Consider the following 14,848-nt stretch of genomic DNA (forward strand, 5'->3'; position numbering starts at 1 on the left):
GTGGTGAACAAGGACAAAACGAAGTGCCTCCTGTCATCAAACAAACATAAGTGGCTTGCTCAATATTAACCATAAGTGTCTGAATCGTTAACGGGGTTTTCGTATAATATCTATCATTCATGGAACCTCACAAAAAAAGTTTAACGACATCAAACCGTAGCTCCGATTGACATCCAATTGGCAAGTGATAAACGCCGAGAAAGCTTATAACACGATTACCGAACTTGACATGCAAAATATTGTGGCAGGGCACGCCATGCTGTTGAAATCAAAGATTGCCTAAGTATATCTCTACAATTTTCGTACCCAATTCATTCCCTTGTAGCGCTCACCGTTGACCGAAATGACGTTTCCAGTAGCATTTTCAAATAAAAATGAGCCAATGGTACCACTGCTCCAAAATAATAAAACAAATTGTGATTCTCTGAGGATTTATTGGCTTCTCGACGTTCACGTGTGGGTTTTCCGATCCCCAGATGCGGCAATTCTGCTAGTTAACAACCGCCGAGATGAAAATGCGCGCCAAGATTTCCGAAATGCGAAATGAAATGGACAATTTTATCGATTTCTTACAGAAACGGACTGCAGGACTTTCTAGTATTTATGAAGATATGGCACGAATTTAGCCTTTTGTGAATAGTCCATATGTGCAGTCGCAAATAAAAACGTACCAAATTATTTACACTTTCTCAAATTTTGCTAATTTTTCCTGGCGAATCGAAAGCAGCTAATATACTTACTTGTAAACTAATGCAGTAATTAATTTATTTTATTTTTACTGTTGACCGTTGCCTCTAAAATATATACAGATAACCACTTTTAGTTTGGTTAAAATTTGTTATTATTTTATGTATAAACACTCGGGCTTCAATTACTCTGGCTAATAATTATTTTTGGCCCGTTATAGTAGGAATGTATATACTTGTATACATATACAATTAGTTACGCACGAATAAAACACAATTGATTGGTATTACAGAAAATAAATAAACATATTTTTATTAGTATTATGCTGATGCATATGATGTAATTGACCTGGAGATGAAATCTTCTAATTCCGAAATATGTCTCTCAAGTACACCTGAAATAAAAAAATGTAATATTTAAAAAATCTTTTTAAACGCTTATTTTCAATAATATTTTACCTTTATCTGTGAGTATACTTCTATTTTTCGCTCTACCTTCCTCTGCTGACATGTCTTCCATCGACGTGTCGTCTTTGAATAATTCTTTTAATTTCGGAAGGAAAAGGAGCAAACAAATAACTCCAATAAATTTGACAATCTTTTTGAATATAAGCAACTTCAATATTATCTTTCCGAATGCAAAGAGATTTATTTTTTTCTTCAGTTTTTCTAAGATCCAATGCTCTCTAGGGTGATATATGTTTACAGGTTTGTGAAATGTCGGCGGTCCATACACGGCATGTGGTGGCCCATATTCTGCCTGTGGTATTGGTACAATATTGGAGGGTGGAATATAATTATATCCAACATTGTTATCTGAAAGGTAGGAATTTTGCAAAGTAAAATAAAATACTTATTCGAAAAGTAGCATTAAAATAATTTACTTATAATTTGTCTGGGTTATATACAGTTAGAATTTTCAAAAAAAATTTTTTCTGAATGTACATATATTTAAGAATACACACAGACAATTTAATATAGTTCCGGTGAATATTTTCAATGTTACACGCAAATTTGAAAAGGCGTTTCAAAGTAAAGTAAAATTCTTTTCAAACTTTAAACGCGTTTTTCTCAAAATGGTGTTTTCAAAGTCGGTGACCAACATTACTCCAAAACGGCAAGCCGTTTAGTCTCAAATTTTAACACGAGCTTCTTAAATATATTTTTAATTATTAATCAAAGATTTTTTCTCACCGATAAATATTTTTTTTTATAAACAATTTAAGGCCGAAATTTAGATCAAAAATCGATTTTTTTTAGAAAGAGCCTTTTTCTCGAAAAAATTTAATTACTAGATTTAAAATTACTTTATCGAAATCTGTTTGGTTTTTTAGTTTCAGAGGATCCAGTTCAGAGATATAGTGGCCACCGCAAAACGGGTTTTTTGAGAGAAACTCCAGGAGATCGGATGTTGCTTCTTTCCAAATAAATATTTTTACTAATACTAAGTCTTAAAATACAGCTAAAGATAACATAATATGTGTACAAAGTTTTAAATGAATAAATTTAAAAGTTTTCTCAAAAAAAATTCTGGAAAATTCGCTTTTTTCGGCTTTTTAACTGTATATAACCCCTTAATTATTCGTATCCATATATACACACAGCCCATAAAGTATGTGTACATCTGCAAATATTTTTAAATTGATTAAAAAACAATATAAATTTGCAGTTAAAACATACATTATTTATTTATTATTTCATTACATTCTTAAGTTACAAAAGCAAAAAAAAAAAATAATAAGATTCCTCACGTCATTGTTTACATTTCATTATGGCTCATATGGCAACCAGAAAGTCTGCGTACAGTTTGTTTCTTTTAATAATACCGTTACTTTATTAATTTTTTTTTTCGTTTTCGACTACTTTTCCTTATTTGTTATTATAATTGATGATAATAATATGCAAACAAGGAAACCAAAGGAAAATAAATTATCAGATGTATCAGAAACCAAAATAATTATAAAATGAAGAATAAAGACGGAAATAGTTTCCGAAATATTGGCAAAGCTATTATGAGATTTTGAATGGAATTTTGATTTTTTTTATTGCGTTTCTCGTAAGAACATATGGAACGCATTACACGCTCGAAGGATCCCGGCGAAACTAATATCTATAGTACGCGCGCACTACAACAACTTTAAATGCAGGATTTTGTAATCTGTCGGAAAGCATTCTCACCAGTGCTGGCGTACGACAAAGCTGCCTGCTGTCTCATTTATTATTTTTAATTTTTAGGAATAAATAAGGCGAACGGCGCGTATGCACAGCTCCGAGTTATCTGGTCTTCGAGCATCCTCAGCGTACATACAAAATTACGGATCTTTAAGACAAATGAACTATCAGTACTCTTGTATGGATCGGAAAACTGGCTCACAAATAATTGGATCGAAAACAAAATTCAAAGCTGTGTGAACAGATGTTTACGCAGGATATTGAAGATCTGGTGGCCCAACACCATAAATAACGACGATCTATACGTGAGGTGCAAAATCCAGCCGGTAGCTCACATGATAAAACTGCGATAGTCGAGGTGGATTGGGCATGGCCGCCATGTTGTGGCCGCCTTTTTGGATTTTTAAATTTTTCATTTTGTATTTTAAAGTAAACTTTATTAGCTAAATTTTGAGACCTCGTACAATTCTTTCCGTTGAAATGAATTTTTTTGGCATAGGTTATTAGAATGAATTTAATGAATTTTGATTACATTTTTAGCCATATTAAATGAGCCATCTTGAATTTCGTTTTTGGCCACTCTGTATTGAAAAGTACATAAAAAGAGCTAAATTTTAAGCCCTATTAGAACTCTCTAGGTCAAAAACATTTTTATATGGATAGGGGTCCCCCGTTGAGAAAGAATGCCCCCTATATAAATAAGCCTTCAGAGTTTCGAAAACAAGTCATTTCTTCAGATGGAAGTAAATTTTGTATTTTTGGGATAAGAGGTCGTCAAATTGTTTGGCGCCGTTGCCACGTCACCGAGTACTCGGCGGCCGAATTCCGCCTACTCATTTCACTCGAATTCCCACACTCGTCCAATCAGTCGTGGTTCAAATGGCAGCAAAGCGTCATGAATGTGTAAGTAGATTAGTTAATTTTTTTTTCGTATATCACTAATACAAACTAAATTTTGTTAAACACATCCTAAGGGACGTCATCCCATAAGCTGATTCTGTCTAATTCGCTCAGAGCGAATAACGGTCGTGCAGAATTCGGATGAATATCCCAAGTGACGTAGCAACCGAAGTTTCCCCCACAATTTTCTTTTTCGTGAACATGATTTCAAACTGATTACTACTGTCAACTGTCAAAAACTACACACAAATCTTTGGATTCTTTAACAGATTGAAGTACGATATTATATATGCTTAGATGTATGAAAGAATATAGGGATTTTGGAAAAAGTGACATGATATATGAAGAAAGTCTTCACATAAAAAACTTGCCTATATTTGTTTGAAGTATATGTTATAACAGAAAATTAGCGGATCAGAAACAATTGCTAATATCGCTGATCATAATACAAAGACTGACCACAAAACGCCTTCCGCATAAATAGGATTTCACCCTCTGGAGAAAACAGAGTGCAATCGAAGCGAAGATAATTTATTTCAGTTTTTATTATACTCTTTCGAAAGCTTTGGAAAAATCCCTGCAGTCAATTTGCTGCCCTGCTGAGAAGACTCTAATACGATATTCACCAAAAACGGCGAGATTAGGCACTGTGCTGATTGCACGAAATTATGCTTTTAGTGGAAAAGAACATCTTTTCTTTGACAATGGTTTCCAAAAGATTAGAAATTGTCGAAATTGGTAAGTAATTACTTACTTCATATTTATTGCCGCTTTTAAAAATTTGGGATGTATTTGTTAGCTTCCTGAAGATAGTGACATATTCAAGATTAAGAGATTAAGAGAAATAACTGCCGGGCATTTCTTTAGAAAAATTACAGAAAGCCCATCGATATTAATCTATGAGGTTTTAAGCTTACGATTCCATTTTCGACATCGTCATCTGAACAACTTAGGTGCCCAAAGTTCAGAGTTTGAATTCAGATTGATTTGAACACCCATCTAAAAAGCGATAAGGATTTGAATCACTATAATTCTGAACAAAATCAGCTCATAAAATTTAATCCAATTAGTTCTGGACAATCATTTAATTTATTTTTCATGAAGTGAATAAACTTCGATCGAAGTAAAAATCAATGCAGTTTATATAGTATCTAGACATTAACTGCTTCTCAAATGGGCAATTATGTATTAGATAAACCTCACAATCTCTAAATCAGCACATTCCACAGAGCAGGAGAACCAGGTCTTCTTATATTTTGCATCTTTGTAACACTACGTGTGATGAGCTGTAGTTCGATATATTACTCGGATAGTTTGGTATTTTTTAGCATAAACTATATAACGTTTTCACATACGAGCTTTATTTGTTCCTTTTTCAGTTAGTTGAAAAATTCATCTCGCTCAAGAGATGGAATTAACTCATGAAGATTTTCGTGCCATGATTATTACGATAGTTGATTATCGAGTCAGGAGTGCACTTATCAAGCACCACACTTAGCCACTGAGAAACGCCAACGTGGCCGTCCATCCTTGCAGGATGAATTTTGTGAGGGCCATCCAAAAACTCCAAAGATTAACCATCCTTCACCTAAGCTATGTGAGCTCTCACGTATCGGCTTACATACGAGAGTTTTTTGAGCACTCAAAACATCGAATTAATGGGCCTTACAACCTGGATTTTGTTCACGAACTTTCAAAATAAAAAGCCAGGCTAACGTTTTTCCAACGCCTGAATAAACTATTGAAGCCATTAAAAAGCTCGTTTTGGAGATATACACTTCTGAGTGGTAAAAGTGCTTTGCAAATTGGTTCCATGCAATGGAAAAGTATATTGACTTCCAATGAGAATATTTTGAAAACAATAAAGTCATTTCCATTATTATTTTACTGTGTTCTCATTATTTGGCGCAAAATATAAAAGGCGACCCTCGTATATCCATGAATTCGGAAATTGTGTAATATTTTGGTTCCTTCTTATGAATGAAACGAAATTCTCACACTTAAAATATCAGTCGCTCATATTCATAACCCAGTTAACTGTACATAAATTCCGTAATCCACTGAGGGTGTCACAACATACTCGTTTATTACCATCGATTCATCTAATTATGCAACCACTATTTTTTGCACCAGTTTCACGTGAAAATAAGTCACTGACAGTTTTTATTATACACATTTAAGTAGAGTACACTGGTATACGCGCAAAATGTGGCGTTTCCATGCTTAATACTAATAAAATTTGCACTTCAACGTTCTCTGAAATAAGAGTCACTTCGAATTGAACGATTGCATCAATGAATTTTTTTGAGAAAAATAAATAAATATACGCACCAAAGGTAGACTTGTGAGAATTTTCGAAAGCATTTAAATAAGTATCTTGCGAATATTCCGCGGAGCATTTTCGTGTCGAAAAGTATATAAAACACGCAACACTAAAAAAGTATCCTATGCTCGTATGCATATTTTTTAAAAGAATATGCCTAAAGAGAAATTTTTAGCGTACTTCAGTATACAGTTTTAAATACTGAATGCGAATTAAGCAATAACTTTTGAAGAAACCTTTGACAAAGCTTTCGACGTAGAAGTTATTCACACCTATTGCCTTATAACAAAAGAGAAATCAAACTGCAATGAAGATATAAAATCAAATCACGTAATGACAACACTTTAACGGAATCTATGATTTGCCGTGCATTTTAATTATAGTAAATACAATTATACGAGTACTAAACGCACTGCCACAAAATACCTTAAAATATATGTGTGTGTGTACGCATGTATGTGTTTGAATAAACTAAATACTTTTAGAAAAAGTGAATAGGGTCTGAATTTCAAAATGCAAGAAAGCACAAAAAATAATTATATTAAAACTGAAAGCAAACAAATAAAGCGTAATTTATGCATTAATGCCACAAAAAAATCCATAATGGTTTATATATTTGTACATATGTTTATACTTCTGAAAACAAAGCTTGAAATCAGTAATTGATGTTTAATGCTTCGATTCGGCCCGTACTGAGAATGTATAAAATATAAAATCAGGTGTAGAGATGTTTCTAGAAATCGTGTTTATAGTCCAATTTAAGTAGATATTTGAGTTGTGTACCTAGAAAATAATTATGCAATTCTCAAGGCGTCACAAGTGTCGTATTGCTTGATGTCGTAATGTTGTTAACAGTTAAATAAATGTTTATAGCACTTGAAACTATTTACAACCAACTATTTTTCAACATTGTGAAAATTCATAAAATGACTAGCGAATCCCCTAAATATATTTTAGTCGTTTCATGTGTACGAAAGCGGGTAAGAACAACTCAATACTCTCAAAGGAATATAGGTCCATGCGCACATCAGAGAAAATAAGATATCAGACTTTATGTCTAAGGCACAACATGCATATACTAAAGACAGATCCACAGAGACTGTGTTACACTCATTAGGGTTAGTTATATAGAAAGTTCTAGAATACAAGGAATACGCTTTAGGAGTATTCCTATACATTAATGGAGCATACAACAATGTGTCGAGGAAAGTCATTTTAAGGTGCTGAAGTACAAGAAAAACAGAACCCGCTGTTTATTCATGGGTAAAGAACCTGTTAGGTTGTAGAATAATAAGGACGGAATGGAACGAGGCTAAACTCACTAAAGTAGCATGCGAAGGTAAGCCACAAGGTGGTGTTCTATCGCCACTTCTCTGGCTACTCGCAGTTAATGAGTTACTAAAGAAATTTGAAGGTACGGCATCGAAACTAGTAGCATATGCAGATTACATAGCCATAGTAGTGACAGGCAAATACCTAAACACCGTGAGTGGCATAATGAATAATAAACTCGCAGCAGTGCACGAATGGGCAACACAGGCAGGCCTAGGGATAAATGCTGATAAAACGGATATGATACTTTTCACTATAAGGTACAAGATCCCCTATTGGCAACCCCCGAAGCTAAACGACGAGGAACTAACTCATAAAAACCACACAAAGTACCTTGGAGTAATTTTGGATAGTAAACTATCATGGAATTACAATATATTATTATTATTATTATTATTAAATTTATACTTTACAAATTAATTTGTAAAATATATTTTGGAGGCTCGGTTACTGGACCATTTTGCCTCGCAAGCGTGTTCAAATTTCATGCAGCAGATTGTGTTTTTTGAAGGCGTCGTTTAGTATCTTAATTGTAACTTCCTTGCTGCAGTCTAGAGTTGTTGTTAGATTGTTGCTGTAGCTCGAGATGGGGCAGTCCTTTAGAATGTGTTCTATGCTAAGGAGTGTATTACACCGCCTGCATTCTCGTGGGGTTACGCGGCTGTAGTAGCGTTCAGATATAAATTTCGTTACACCTACTCTTGTTCTGGCTATTGTGATGCACTTTTCGCGTGAGAGATCTTTGTGGTAATTTGGTCGTTCGCATTTGAGGTTGTGGGCCCTTAAGAAACAGGTTGACGATTCCCACAAGCTATCTCTTAGTGTTCTGAGATAGAATTTATGGAAGTTTGTCATTACTGTGGTTAAGCAAGGAGTCTCCGCTACGAGTGGGACGTTAAACGTTTGTTTCGCAGATTTGTCCGCTAGCTCGTTGCCTGTTATTCCCATATGACCTGGTATCCATATTAGTTTAATTTCGTTCTGTGTATTTGTTCTTCCCATTACATATCGGTGCGCTTCACTGTTTCTATTTATTAGCGATTTTAGCACACTCAAGCTGTCCGAGAATATGACAGTCCGTTTGTTGTTTTTGGCACCGTGGTGAATGGCGAAACTAATTGCTGCTAGTTCGGCATTGAAAATACCAGCATTTGGTGGAAGAAGAGCTTGATGGATTGTTTGGAAGGTTTCGTCCTTCCGTTGTTCTACAACAGCATAAGATGGTGATTCTTCGAGTAAAGAGCCATCAGTATAATAAAAAATATCAGCTTTACAGTTTGCTTTATATGTTAAGAATATCTTGTTGTAAGCTTCTTGTGAGGTGTTATTTTTGTGGAAAGTGTTTAGTGAAATATCTATTGAAATGTTTTTGTTTGTCTTAAATGTGTCTGGTGGTTTAGGTGGTATTGGCGTATGCGTATCCAGTAGGTATTTAGATATAGCCGCAATGCTGCAGGTGCTTCTATAGCTCTGACTAACCGGGTTTCGGCTGGTTATGCGTTTCCAAAAGTCGTTATGTAGGGGATGCGACACCGTTGTGATTGATTTTGCCGCCAGCTTTGCGGATCGACTTCGGAGTAGCCATTGAAAGTCGTTGTAGCGCGCTTCGACTCTTACAGCTTCTGTTGGTGTTGCCATTAGTAATGCAGCTGCTATTCTAAAACAGTGATTAAACGCTGTATTTATTTTGTTTTTATTATTTTCAGAGGTGTATCAGTAGAACCTGATACAGTGTTGTGTTACTCCTTCGGTTAGTGACCGGCAAATGTCAAGTGCTGTTTCGATATGAGGACCCTTTTTCCTTGAACATATAACTTTGAGTAAGTTCTGTACTTTACTAAGTTTTGTTGTGATTGTTTTTATGTGCTCATTCCATAGAAGATTCCTTGTGAAGGTTATACCCAAGATTCTCATTTTGGTTTTCAATTAGACGCGTTTGTTTCTCAGTGTGATAGATGTTGCGTTACAGTTTCTCTTTCGGCAAAGGTGCAAAGCTTCAGTTTTGTCGGCTGGAATTACTGCTCCCGTTTTTTTCGACCATTCGTGTATTCTTTTGTCAATGGCGTTGAGGCTTTGTGATACGTTCTCTTGAGTACCTGAAGACAATGCGAAGATGTTATCTGCATAGATGCCAATGAAGTCAATTCCACTTATCCCTTTTAATGTTTTTGACAGTGTATTTGTGTAAGCATTAAAAATAAATACTGAGAATGGGGAGCCTTGCGGAATTCCATTATCTAGTATGTAATTCTGAGATAGGTAACCATCTACTTTCACGGAGATTCTTCTGTGCGAGGGAAAGGATGATGCTAATTTCAAAACTACTTTGGGTATGCCCCAATCGTGTAGCTCCTTTATTACAACTGTTGATACTACCCTGTCGAATGCTTTTTCGAGGTCTTCAGACACGATTAAGCAGTGTTTTTGATGGTTTAAGTTGTTTTTTATTTTTGTTTCTAATAGGTGACAAAGTGTGTGTGCTCCGTGGTTTGCCATGTGTGCATGTTGAATTTTGAGTATTTTTTCATCACATGCTTCCCATAATCTTCTTGTCACTATTTTGTCAAAAATTTTCGATAGTACAGGGAGTAAGGAAATGGGTCGGTATCCTTCGGTTGAATTCTGGTTCTTACCCGTCTTCGGAATGGGCGCTAGTACTGCTTGCTTCCAGTCATGTGGATAAATACCTGTTTTAAGAATATTGCTGTAAAGTTGGCACAATCTTGTTTTGAGGACACTTGACGAATTTTTTATCATGGTATAAGTAATTTTGTCCATGCCAGGCGATGTTCCTTTTGCGTTTTGGAGTGCAAAATGCAATTCTGAGAGTGTTACTGTGTCTATAAAGAAGTTTAGGTTGTTTCCAGGGCATTCCAAGCTGTCAATGTTCATATTTAATTTTTCTTGTATGAGGCTTCTATCGAATTTGGCGTTTGCCCCTACTGAGCTCCATGCTCTTGCTAGGTGATTCGCTTTTTGTTCTGGGTGTGAGATGACGGTGTTTTCTGTAAAGATTGGTGGAAAACTAGATATGGTATTGGATTTAATCTTTCTTACTTTGCTCCATAATGTTTTAGCATCTATCGTTGGGCTTAAGGAATTTACGAAGCATTTCCACGTTTCTTGTTTTGCCTTTTTACAGGCTCTTCTAACCTGTGCACACAATCTTTTGAAGTTAAGAATCCTTGTTGGAGTTTCTCTGTCCCTAACTTTTTTCCAAGCTTTCTTTTTTTCGTGTATAAGGGTGTTAATTTCTGCGTTAAACCATACTGGGGAGTTTTTCTGTTTCGGACATCGGCTGGTTGGCATGGATTCATTTGCTGATTTTCTAATTATCTTTTTAAGTAAGGCAGCTTCTTGGTTGACATTATTTGATTTAGGAAATTGATTGTCAAAAAGTTCTGTTTTATTTCGGAAAAGTTCCCAGTTTTCTTTGTTTTCCTTGAATCTTCCTATAAATTTTTTCTCGATCTTGGTGCTTCCATTCTGTATAAAAATTGGGAAGTGGTCGCCTGCGATAGGTTGGGATGGACAGCTCCAGGACAAGCAACCTGCCAAATCACTTGAAGCCATAGATACATCTACTGAAGTAAGTGTGTTCCTTGTGTTCAGGAGTGTTGGTGCACCATTATTTAAAAATACTAGATTGCGAGCATGTGCAAAGGACTCCCACATATTTCCGCTTCTTGAGTTGTATTGAGATCCCCAAAGTGTATTTTGAGCGTTTAGGTCCCCTGCGACTATATGATGTCCTGAGTTTATTTGTGGTAAGTCTTGCAGCAGCTGTTGTTTAAGTTTATGTCCGTTTCTTTGTAGATATTTGTAATATGTAAGTCTTTTAGTCCGTGTATGGTTATGGTTTGATGCAAAAGTTGGTTAGTGGATGTTTTATGATTTGAAGCGTTTATTGTATATTTCCTGATTTTGCATACGTTAAATGTTTGTTGTGGTGAAATATTTGATAGTTTGGTAGGTGAAATAATTGTTGGTTTTTGTTTATGATATGAGTTTCCTGTAATAATACAATATGATATCTGGATTATGTGTGGAAGTAAGGTATTTCAGTCCAAATTTATTATTAATAAATCCCTGAATATTCCATTGTATTATTGAGAGGTTTAGGCCGAAATCCATTTACGGTATTTAAAGAATGAATCAGTTTTTTTCTGTATATTTCGGCGGTGTCTTTTTGTGTGTATTAGGTGTGATGTCGTTTAGCTCAGATAGTAGTGGTTCCCTACTTGGGGATGTTTCCATATTATTATCTTCTGCGGATATGTTATTGTGTCTGGTGATCGTGTTGTTTTTTTGTGTATTCTGTTTGGTTGGATTTTCTGTTTGTGTGTATCTGATAGTGTCTGCATTTGTTACCTTAGTTTCTTTGTTTACATCAATATTCTTTTGTGTGCTGTTAATTGTTTGTGAACTATTGTTTGGTAGGTTGTTTTGGTTAGTTTTTGTGTTTGTTGTTTCGTTTTGTTCCTCTGGGTTTTTTGTTATATTAGGTTTGGTGTTTTTAACTATTTGTGCCATTGTTGGTTTTGTTGTTTGCTTTCTGAAAGGCTCGATTTGGTAGGCGGAAGGTTTACTGTTATATATCTTCCATGATTCTCGCACGGTGCAGCGACGTTCGATTTTTATTTTGTTGACTGCTTTGTGTTTTAGGAAGCTGAGGCAGGCCGAATCATAGGATGAGTGGTGCTGTCACAGTTTATACAATATTTTCCGGTGCATTTTTCATGTGAAGGGGGCGTTGCGCACTCTTTGCAAAGTTCCATGTTCCGGCATCTATTTTTGGTGTGTCCAAGTCTCTGGCAGTTTCTACATCTCATTGGGTTTGGAATATATTCTTGTACGCGAACTCTTTCCCATCCAAGCTTGATTGTGTCCGGCCTACGAACCAGATCGAAAGTAACTACTGCTGCTCCGGTTGGTATTAGTTTATCTCCATACTTCTTCATGATTTTCTTAACCTCAATCACTTTTTGGCTAGCTAGACCTTGAACTAATTCTTCTTCTAGGAGGTTGATGATATTCCTGGAGAAGATTCTTCCTTGTGAGGTATTAAGTCCTTTATGTGAAGCAATCTTTACCGGAATTATTCCTATAAAAGTTGCTTTCTGACACTTTTGAGCTGCCTTTAAGTTTAGGGTTTTGATGAGCAGATCTCCGGATCTTAGTGCAGACACTTCAGTGTAGTCGACGCATATGTGTTTAAGCCCTTTGTCGATCTGGAATACATTGTATGACGAAAGAGGGCGAATTTCTTCACCAACTTTTGGTGCCACCGCAGTCGCTACGAGATATCGCGGAATGTGATCATCGTTCTGTTTGTGTTGAGGGAGAGGTACGAAATCGTCAGATCTCGTGCGTTTGCCAGGTTGGTCAATGTCCGGGTCAAGTAGCCGAAACCTGTTTGAAAAGGGGGGGTCAGCCCTATTCATTTTCACACTGCACTGGTTTTCAACTGTTTGTGCTACTATAAATTTTAACCGAAAAGAAAGAATGTGGTAGATTTGTAAGTGAACAGCTAACACTAAGCACTAAAGGAAATCACTAGTTTTGTTTAATTACAACGGAAGAGCGAAAATAACACGTCTTTGCGCGGCGATTGCCTGAACTAGACTGTACAATATAATATACAATATTAGATAGGAAGAAAAATGCCAGTAACATGGACTGCGCTAAGAAAACCGACATATAAAAAACCTATGGAAAGTATTCAACGTCTTCCAAGCAGAAGTATTTGCTGTAGGTAAGGCTGCGGAAATAGCATTCTTAGAAGCATTAAGCAACGCCAAGCGGTGATAAAAGCAATAAACTCATATGAAATTTCATCTAAAAATGTTCTAAAAAGCAAGGAAGCCATAGAGAGACTAGCCGCAGTCAGACGGTTGCATATTTATTGGGTACCCGGACATTAGGGCATTGCAGGAAACGAAATTGTAGATGAGATTGCCAAAAGCGCTGTTTACATACAATTCGAACAAGACAACGACATTCTGAAACCTTTAAAAACGAATTACAATGACATCGCTGCGGACATGAAAGCACGGATAAACAAGAGGCGGAATAGCCACTTGTAAAACCGCGAAAATCATGTGTACACAGAGTGCAGATAAATACGTTCGATTCGCACTAGCTCTGTCCAGAAAAGAAAGCAGAAATATCGTAGGTATGCTGACAGGCCACAAATGGCTAGCGTCGCACGCATACAAGATAAGAATCACAAACAACGATAGCTGCGGATTTTGCACTGAACTGGAAGAGAGGGAAACACTAGAACATCTTCTATGTTCTTGCCCTGCGTTAGCTACGACCAGATTGAAATGCTTAGGAGTTTTACAATATGAGAAGTTAGAATGCCTCCCGGGGATAGAGTTTAAGAGTTTACTTAGATTCCCAGAAGACGTAGACGTATTACAAGATGTCTACTACGAAGAAACGTAAAGGTCTAGCTCCATCTGATAACACTATGTAATGGCTTTCAGACAGCCAGGTCCACCTAACCTAACCTGTGTAACCCGACATACAACGACACTTATGATACGTTGAAGTGTTTTTGCAATGATCGAGATATACATAGCTACGATCGGGATATAGCCTTTAAGGTAAATGGGAATATCAAGTTAGGTGGCGTTTTGACACAATAATGTAGCTTGCGAAAAATTGCAAAACTTAAAGGAAGAAAAACCATCTGCAGCCAGTTAGTGCTCTTGATGTAGTGGAGGAGAGAAACAGGATTTAGGCTAGATAACTGCCCCAGGCTACCGTCAAGGAATCTCAAACGCCTAGTCGCCAGACCCGGAAATTTGCAAAGAAAGTGTTCAATAGTCTCTTTCTGTGCCGGATCGCCACAGCTTCTGCAATGGGGGTTGTACGGAAGTCCAAGCTTCTCCGCATCAGTTTCGATCACCCAGTGACCGGTGACCACAGCTAAGAGTTTGGAAATTGAATGGCGGGCAATCGCTAGCACTTTAAGCGTCCTTCTTCCTAAGATAGCACACGATAAGATAGAACTCCAACTATCCTTAACACCGGTCAAGGCGACACCGGTGTCTGAGATGAGGACAACTGAATCGGATTTTGTCGACCCTTTCCCAGCAAACTCATCGGCAATTTCATTCCTCTCTATGTTCCTATTACCTGGAAACGAGTTAAGAGAAATGTTTTCTGCACATTCGAGACGTTTGATCTTCTCCTTGCAGGAGTTGATCAAAAGAGTGCTACAACATGGCCACGATAGGACCTTGTTCGCAGCTTGACTATCGGAAAAGATATTTATGTCTCCCTCCCAATAGCAAACCCTAAGCATTTTGCATGCCTGCAGGATTACGAAGACTTCTTTTTGAAAGAAAAAAAAAACTACTAGTTCTCGGCAGTTTAAAGGAGATGTGTAGAGGCTGATGTAGAGAAAACCCCCGCTCCAACTGAA

At 36.6% G+C, this 14,848-nt stretch overlaps 1 protein-coding gene across 1 annotated transcript; it reads right to left on the bottom strand.

Moving 5' to 3' along the window:
- Nucleotides 1–967: 967 nt before the first annotated feature.
- LOC128866690 (uncharacterized) lies at nt 968–6,347 on the bottom strand. The gene is made up of 3 exons (XM_054107600.1): nt 6,090–6,347; nt 1,146–1,502; nt 968–1,081 (listed from the first exon to the last, which is right to left on the bottom strand). The coding sequence occupies exons 1-3, from the start codon at nt 6,217–6,219 to the stop codon at nt 1,008–1,010; spliced, it is 561 nt and encodes a 186-aa protein (XP_053963575.1). The 5' UTR covers nt 6,220–6,347; the 3' UTR covers nt 968–1,007.
- Between the last annotated feature and the right edge of the window lie 8,501 nt (nt 6,348–14,848).

This window comes from Anastrepha ludens, chromosome 2 (assembly GCF_028408465.1).
Source record: "Anastrepha ludens isolate Willacy chromosome 2, idAnaLude1.1, whole genome shotgun sequence".
Classification (NCBI taxonomy): Eukaryota; Metazoa; Arthropoda; class Insecta; order Diptera; family Tephritidae; genus Anastrepha; species Anastrepha ludens.

What these genes read in the sequence shown, in the direction of transcription:
- LOC128866690 (XM_054107600.1), bottom strand. Translation starts at nt 6,219, where the DNA reads ATGCATACGAGCATAGGATACTTTTTTAGTGTTGCGTGTTTTATATAC. An exon ending in TTCTCACAAGTCTACCTTTG is followed by an intron (nt 1,503 to 6,089) that starts GTGCGTATATTT and finishes CCTACCTTTCAG; the next exon opens with ATAACAATGTTGGATATAAT. An exon ending in AAGTATACTCACAGATAAAG is followed by an intron (nt 1,082 to 1,145) that starts GTAAAATATTAT and finishes TTTTTATTTCAG; the next exon opens with GTGTACTTGAGAGACATATT.